General features: G+C 58.3%; 1 protein-coding gene across 1 annotated transcript; it reads left to right on the plus strand.

The window, feature by feature from the left end:
* The first annotated feature begins 4775 nt into the window (after positions 1–4775).
* Positions 4776–8112, plus strand: RAN (RAN, member RAS oncogene family). Its single transcript, XM_059677242.1, has 6 exons — positions 4776–4924; positions 5483–5528; positions 5752–5962; positions 7153–7340; positions 7469–7639; positions 7719–8112. The coding sequence occupies exons 2-6, from the start codon at positions 5493–5495 to the stop codon at positions 7761–7763; spliced, it is 651 nt and encodes a 216-aa protein (XP_059533225.1). The 5' UTR covers positions 4776–4924; positions 5483–5492; the 3' UTR covers positions 7764–8112.
* The last annotated feature ends 234 nt before the right edge of the window (positions 8113–8346 follow it).

Here is an 8346-nt window from a genome sequence, read left to right on the forward strand (position 1 = left end):
AAACTTGGTGCCTTAAAACAACACAAACCTATTATCTTGCGGTCATGGGGGCCGTGTCTCTGTGGCTAACATTAGTCCTTCCTGGGGCTTTCGGAGAGAATCCGGTTCCTTCCCTCTCACGGCTCCTGGAGGCACCCACGTACCTTGGCTCGTGGCTCCTTCCTCCCCCTTCGAAGCCAGAGGAGCCGGGAGCGCAGACCCTCTCCCTCCGTGGAACATCTTCCACTCGGACCACACCCAGGTCTCTGCTTCGAAGGCCTCCGGTGATCCGACCGGTTTCCCCGGACATTCTGCACCTCGAGGTCCGTGTCATTGGTCACATCTCCAAAGGCCACTCGCCAAGGAAGGGAGCAGAACCAGCGTTCCCGTGGCCGTCTTTGGAAATGGCCGCTATTCTGCCCACGGCACATGCCCGTGGCCTGTCTTTCAGAGAACTATCGAATGTCTTCACGCACGTGAGTGGGAACAGGATGGGGTCCTTCTCACCGAGGACTGGTGACTTTCGTTTCGGCACCCTCGTCATCCAGGAAAAAAGGACTTGAGCTGCTGCCATCAGCCCGGCCGGCGTGGCTCAGTGGTTGAGCATCGACCTCTGAACCTGAGGTCACCGTTGGATTCCCCGTCAGGGCGCAGGCCCGGGTCGCAGGCTCCATCCCCAGTCGGGGGCGTGCAGGAGGCAGCTGATCCATGATTCTCTCCCATCATGGATGCTTCTATCTCTCTCTCCCTCTTCGCCCTCTCCGAAATCAATAAAAATACGTGTGCTTGTTTTTTAAAGCTGACTATGAGGGTCAGTAGGGTGGTGCCCTTCGAGGAGGAGGAGGTGAGGACACAGACACACCGAGGGATGACCACGTGGAGACACGGGGGGGGGGATGCCCCTCCACCCACCGTGCCAGGAGCTCAGAGACAAGCCTGGGCCAGTCTCCCCAGAGCCTCCCGGCAGGGCCCAGCCTTGCAGACACCCTGACTGAGGAGCCCGGGACGGGATGGGGGAAGAACGCATGTCTGTTATTTGAGGGCACCTGCCTCGCGGTATGTTGTGACGGCGGCCCCGGGAAATCAGCACACCCTGCAATTACCTTATAAATAGCACGGTGAGGTTGCGCTGGCGACGACTGTGTCTTACAAGAGTCGGTTCATTTAAGAGCAGGCATTTAAAATGCACCGCAATTTTGAATCTCTGAAAAAAATATATATACTGAAATTTATATATATATATATTAGTACATATATGTATTTAACTAAAATTTTTCACATATATACTTTCAAAATTATGTGTGTAGCCAGATATCCATATATAAATATATCTATCTGTGTATAGATAAGTACTACAGAGATATAGATACTGTATAGATACTATGCTATGTATGCTATAGATCAGTGATGGCGAACCTTTTGAGCTCGGCGTGTCAGCATTTGGAAAAACCCTAACTTCACTCTGGTGCCGTGTCACATACAGAAATTTTTTGATCTTTGCAACCATAGTAACACAAAGACTTATATTTTATATATTTAAATGCCATTTAACAAAGAAAAATCAACCAAAAAAATGAGTTTGCGTGTCACCTCTGACAGGCGTGTCATAGGTTCGCCATCACCGATATAGATACTAGATCCAAATCTATGTATAACTACGCAGATATCTAGACAGAGATGGATGGATAGGGAGTGTCCCAGGCCTGTCTCGGCCTCTGGGTCGTCCTGTGATGCCCCGTTATAGGCTTCTGTGTCCTTAGGGCCTTTTCCATCCTCTTTCCTTAGACCAGACTCTCCTGAGGTGACAGGGGACGCAGAATGAGCGTCTGTTTCACAGAAAGCGTGTCCCACCCGACGGCCGGCCGTCTGCTTCTCGCGTTCCTCTTGCCGAAGAGAAGCCACCGTTGTTCTTCGTACACGGGCCCCTCACACTCCTCCCAACACCCTTGTTTATACAGACGGACAGTCAAACGTGAGCCCCGCCCACCCCCTCTGAGCTGTCCCTCCCGGCTCAGGGCCTGTGCACTGGCCAGGCCTTCTCCCTGGGGTCCTGGCCCCTCAGCTCTCTGTGGGGCTCCTCCCCTCCCCTCCAGCCGGTCTTAGGGAAGGCCTGCGGGCCACCCCACCGCACCGTCACCCCTTCCTCTGACCTCCCGCGACCTCGCATCTCCCTCACCTGCTGCGTTGTTAGTTCACCACAGCGATCATCACTGTCTCAGACGTTCCCCGTCCTTGCCACGTCTGTCTCCTGTTTCTTCCTTCCAGGATGAACGCTGGGCGAGGCCAGCCCTGTCCTGTCACTGCCCCCGCGATGATATAGAGCTATTGCCACGCCTTCTGGAACTTGCTTTTCTCCACATCACCCTTTCGAGATCTAGCCACCCCTGTGATGAAGATGAACTTTATCCCTTTTCAATGCTGGCCCCCTGGCGTGGCCCAGTGGTTGATCGTCGATCTATGAACCAGGAGGTCACGGTTCGATTCCCGGTCAGGGCACAGGCCCGGGTTGCCGGCTGGATCCCCAATGTGGGGCGTGCAGGAGGCAGCCCATCCGCGATTCTCTCTCATCACTGATGTTTCCATCTCACTCTCCCTCTCCCTTCCTCTCTGAAATCAATAAATATATACATATATATTTAAAATCCTATATAATAAAAGCCTAACATGCAAATTGTCCCCTCGACCGGGAGTTTGACCAGGGGGCAGGGCCAGGAAGGGAGGCCTGGAAGGGAGCAGGGGGCAGGGCCAGCGATAGCGGGAGGCCAGGGGAAGGGAGGTGCCCCAGCCTGTAGCCGCTAGGGACCCTACCCGTGTACAAATTTTGTGCACTGGGCCTCTAGTAAGTAAATAAAATACAATGCTGTATAGTAATCCATAGAATAGCTCACACCCTCGTTTACTTACGCATTTTCCCAATTGGAGATTCACGGAGGTTCCACTGACTGTTGTCATGTCACCGTGAGCATTGTGATCCGTCTCCATGTGCCTTTGTGCTAAACTCCGGGGCATCTCCCTAGAAATGAACACACAGGGCTAGGAACGCAGGACACGTGTGTTCTAGGCGGGACCAATTCACACGCCCACCAGCAGCACGCGGCTCTGCTGGGAGTTGCCACCGTCCCTGGGGCCCTGGCCCGGAGTCCCCCGCGGGCCCAACCCGTGTCGCTCAGGCTCCCAGCGGACGTGCCTGCGAGTGCGCTGGGGACTCGAGGCGAGGCACTCGGTCACCTGGGTCCTCCTGCTCCTGGACGTCCCCGGGGCCTCATCTGAGGCCCATTGTGGGAAGGGACGCCCGGCTGCCTGCGCAGCGGCCACGCCTGGATGTTTGCTTGGGGAGGGGGCCTAGACGTCAGTTCTCACACCGTGGCCGCCCGACCGGCGTGGCTCAGGGGTTGAGTGCCATCCTCTGAACCAGGAGGTCGCGGTTCGATTCCCGGTCAGGGCACAGGCCCAGGTTGGGGGCCCCAGTGTGGGGCGTGCAGGAGGCAGCCGGTCCATGATTTTCTCTCTCATCATGGATGTTTCTCTCTCTCTCTCCCCCTCTCCCTTCCTCTCTGAAATCAGTAAAAATATATTTAAAAAAAATTTAAATACCCCCCCCCCCCAAACAAAAAAACACAGTGGCTGTCCCTACAAATGCCAAAACCAGCCTTAGACTTGGGAGCTTGGAGGACGCCGTTCCGCCCACTCATCGCATTTTCTAGCCTGACCACCCACTGGAGGGGGCACCCCAGTGTCAACGTGAACACACACACAAAACAAGCAAACCTGCAAAGAATTTTGTGAGTTTATTTGAGCCAAACTGTGGACAACGCAGTGGTTCTCAACCTTCCTAACGCCGCGACCCTTTCACACAGCTCCTCATGTTGTGGTGACCCCCAACCAAAAAATTACTTTCATTGCTACTTCATAACTGTAATGTTGCTACTGTTATGAATCGCCATGTAAATACCTGATAAACAGGATGTATTGTTGCAAATTGGACATAATTAGAGCATAGTGATTAATCACAAAAACAATATGTAATTATAGATGTGTTTTCCGATGGTCTTAGGCGACCCACAGGTTGAGAACCGCTGTTAGATGCAGACAGACAGGCTGGCTAACGGTCGGAAGTTGCCCCTCCTTGGGGAAAATACTGGCCCGGACACGACCACCCCCCGTCAATCACTTTTAGTGAAGCGTTTCACTCCAGACCCTCCTTTGGGGTTCCCGGAGGTCTCGGGGTTTGCAAAGCCACCGGGCAGGCCTTCCCCGAGCGCCCAGCTTAGCATGTGGCCTCCCCCCTTTCCCGTCCACGGCGGGAGCAATGGCTTCTGGACCCGGCAGCCTTCGGTCCCGAGTCTGGAGCCTAAAACCTCAGGAGCTGCACCGGGTTTGCCACGAGGATGAGCCGCGGGGGGTGCACAAGCGCAAACCCATCACCCCGTTTGCAGGAAACGCCCCAGAGCCTGCGGGCCGATTCCTCACTGTCCCGCCCCCCGCCCCCTCAGGTCCCGATGGAGACCCAGGGGCAGGGATCGGGGACGGCACCCCCACCAGGGCGCCGGAGGGGCTGCCGGGCCCGCGTGCGTGCGGGAGGCCGGGGTCTTTGTGTGGGCGCGGCCCGCGTTTCCCGCCAGGAGGCCCGGCCCGGCCCCTCCCAGCTCTGTGACCGCGGCGGCCGGAGGGCGCGCCGCCTCCCGACGGCGCATGCGCAGGCGGGAGGCCGCCCCGGCGGAGGGCGCACGTGGCCCGCCGGCAGCCCTGCGCGTGCGCGCCCGCAGACGGGTGCGGCCGGCGTGCGTGCGTGCGCGCGCGCGCCAGGCCACGTGGGAGCCGCGCCGCGCCGTTGCCCCGCCCCCTTCGGCGCGCGCCGGCGTCGGCTGCGTCTCCGGGCATTTGAATCGCGCTTCCGCCATCTTTCCAGCTCTCAGTCAGTCGGCCCGGGAGACGGTTCTGGAAGGTATCGGCGGCGCCGGAGCCGGGCCGGGGGCCGGGGCCGGGGCCCGAGGACGGGGGCCGGGGCCGAGGGCGGGGCCGGGGCGGCGCGGCGGCGGCCCGGGCGGCGGCCAGCAGCGGGCGGTTACTGCGGGCCCAGGCGGCGGGCGGGCGGGCGGGCGGGCGGGCGGGCGCGGGCTCCGGCTCCTCTCCCTCCCGGTGGCGGAGGCCGCGGGCCGGGGTCCCAGCGCGGGGGATCGGGGCGGGTGGGCGGGCGCTGGGTCGCACCGGAGGGCCCGGGAGGGGCGGGCCGGGGAGCCGAGGCCCGGCCGGCCGCGTGACCAGGCGCTTGGGGCGGCCCGGCCTCCGAGCGGCTCCCGGGCGGGCGGGCGCGCGGCCGGCCCGGCGCTGAATGAGCGGGCGGGGACCCGCCGCCATTGCGCGCCCTCGTGCCGCCGCCGCCCTGCCCGCCCGCGCTGGGCGCGGGGCGCCGGCCTTTGTGGGCGCACGTGGGCCGCCCGCCATGTGCCCCGGCCCGTCCGCCCGCCCCGCGCGGGCCTGACGCCTCCTCTCCGCCCCGCAGTGACATCGCCATGGCCGCCCAAGGGGAACCCCAAGTGCAGTTCAAGGTACGTCGCCCCCGGGACCGGGGGCCGGAGGGGAGGCGGCCCTGGGCGCGGGGGGCCGTCCCCCGCCTTTGTTAACCGGGGCTCCTGCGGGGCCGCGGGCGGGCGGGCAGCGTGGCCGCGGGGACCCCTCCGATGGCCGGAGCCGGGCCGCTTCCCGGGGTCCTGGGCGGGACGGGCCCGGGAGGCCCGGGCTTGGGCGCCGCTCACGGACGCGCCTCCGCAGCTGGTGCTGGTCGGGGACGGCGGCACCGGAAAGACCACCTTCGTGAAGCGCCACCTGACGGGCGAGTTCGAGAAGAAGTACGTGGCCACCCTGGGCGTGGAGGTGCACCCGCTCGTGTTCCACACCAACCGCGGGCCCATCAAGTTCAACGTGTGGGACACGGCCGGGCAGGAGAAGTTCGGGGGGCTGCGCGACGGCTACTACATCCAAGGTGGGTCCCCCGCGGGCCTGGGCGGGGGTTGGGGGGGCGCCCGCCTCTGCAGGGGAGACGCTGGGATGCAGGTGCCAGGCGTCCGGGGCGCGGTGCCCTGGTTGACACGGAGGCTCGCGGTGATCAGGCCGCAGCAGCGCGTGGAGACTTGGTTTGGGGGCGCATTGGGGTCGCCGGCGACCGTTTCGTACCCGCCCCGGGAAGGGGACGCGGATGGACCGACCACACACTGGGTCCGAGGAGTAGCGGGCTGGTGGCCAGTGTGGAGTGGGACCCGCTGATCTTTTTAACGGCACTGAGTTTTGCAAAATAAAAGATTCCCCCCAAAATGCTTGGTTTAAAAATGGCAAAGGAAAGGAATGTTCATTGTTGCTCCAGAAAGATGACCAGAGAGAAAACCGGCTTCTGGGATTGGGCTCTGGGTCGCTGGGCGCCCGCGCGCTGCTCGCTCTCCGACTCCCTTGGTCGGGCTGTGGGTGCAGGTCCATTAAAACACAAAACACCCTGTGGACTCGGCCACCCGAGGGCCTAGTAAAGGGCCGGTCTCTGGTCCCTCGCGGTGCAGGGGTTGGCTCTCTGGGGTGAAGGCTGGTTGCCATGATCTCCTGGGGGTGCTCATGGGGACCGGCGAAGAGGGGGTGTTTCAGGGCAGCGGAGGGTGGCGGGCTGGCCTTTCATCCTGATGGCCCTTCCTGCTGCCCCTGGGTGACCAGTCACCAACGTGAGCCCGTTTACACCGTCCCCATCTCAGGACGTTGTGTGAGAATATTTTTGTGTTTTCCGCTTTTGTTGCTGATGCTGGTTACATTTTCATTTTTACCGTACGTTTCCTTTTCTCTGTTAGATTTACATTTCATGTCCTTTTTATTTTTAGTGTTTATAGTGCAGTAGCCTTGCACCGTGTGTAAGAAAGGTTAAAGTGGCATCATTTGGGGACCTGGAACAGATTAATTCCGTTTATTTCTAATGGGAAAAATGATTCGGTTTTCGAACAGCCTTCTGGAACAAATTAAGTTTGAGAAACGAGGTTCCACTGCATACACATATTGTTTAGTACAACTTAGAATCGGGAGACCTTGAAATTGAGAACCATCTAGTTGACCTGCAGTTCGAATTCATAGTTCCTATTATTTCTCATCCGCGTTGGAAATTCCTGGGAAAGTGCTAATCTCTGTAAACCCGCCTTTCAGCCCAGTGTGCCATCATAATGTTCGATGTAACCTCGAGAGTTACTTACAAGAACGTGCCCAACTGGCATCGAGACCTGGTGCGTGTGTGTGAGAACATCCCCATCGTCTTGTGTGGCAACAAAGTGGACATCAAGGACAGGAAGGTGAAGGCAAAGTCCATTGTCTTCCACCGAAAGAAGAACCTTCAGGTGCGGGCCCTCGGTTCACGGAAGTGTCCCCTTCGGTGAAAGCTCAGTGGCGTCCATTACGGCGACTCGTAATGTGTGGGGGTCGAAACGTCTCCTAGAATAACTGAATTTTACTTCTCTTTTCGCAGTACTACGACATTTCTGCCAAAAGTAACTACAACTTTGAAAAGCCTTTCCTCTGGCTTGCTAGAAAACTCATCGGCGACCCTAACTTGGAGTTCGTCGCCATGCCTGCTCTCGCCCCTCCAGAGGTGGTCATGGACCCCGCGCTGGCAGCACAGTATGAGCACGATCTAGAGGTGAGTGTCCTCCCCGGGGACGCTGGGAGCTCGCGCCTGCGGCGGCGCCTGCAGCGTGACACGCCGTCTCTCTGTCCAGGTTGCTCAGACCACCGCGCTCCCAGACGAGGATGACGACCTGTGAGCGGAAGCTGGAGCCCAGTGTCAGAAGTCTAGTTTTATAGGCAACTGTCCTGTGACGTCGGTGGTGCCGCGTGTTTGCCACTTTATTATATAGCTAAGCAACGAGAACCTGTGCTTGACCCTGGGATGCTGAGATGAATGGGCTTCGAGTGAATGTGGCAGTTAAAATACCTTCACTTTTCGGACCTGCATACCTAGCTGTTCTGGAACGCAGTTGTTTCCGTATTGAGTTTCAACTATAAGAATGCTGCGGTCGCATCACAATACTCAGTGGTGAAACCTTGTTTGTTACTGTCATTCCCATTCCTTTTCGTTTAGAATCAGAATAAAGTTGTATTTCAAATATCTAAGCAAGTGAGCTTATCCCTTGTTTAATGAGCATTTGAAAACCGCTAACAAGACTGTGCCGTTGCTGTTTAGAATGCCTTTACTACTGTCACTTAATTGGGAGTCTGTTACCTTCGATTTTCCCAGTCTTTATTTTTGTACATTTGGGTCATGTCACACGAATGTTATGACAGGTCAGTATTTATTTGGTAAGTTGTTAAGAGCTGTAAATATTGCCAATGCAGTTAAGCTAAAGT

Source organism: Myotis daubentonii, chromosome 19, assembly GCF_963259705.1.
Source record: "Myotis daubentonii chromosome 19, mMyoDau2.1, whole genome shotgun sequence".
In the NCBI taxonomy this organism is placed as follows: domain Eukaryota; kingdom Metazoa; phylum Chordata; class Mammalia; order Chiroptera; family Vespertilionidae; genus Myotis; species Myotis daubentonii.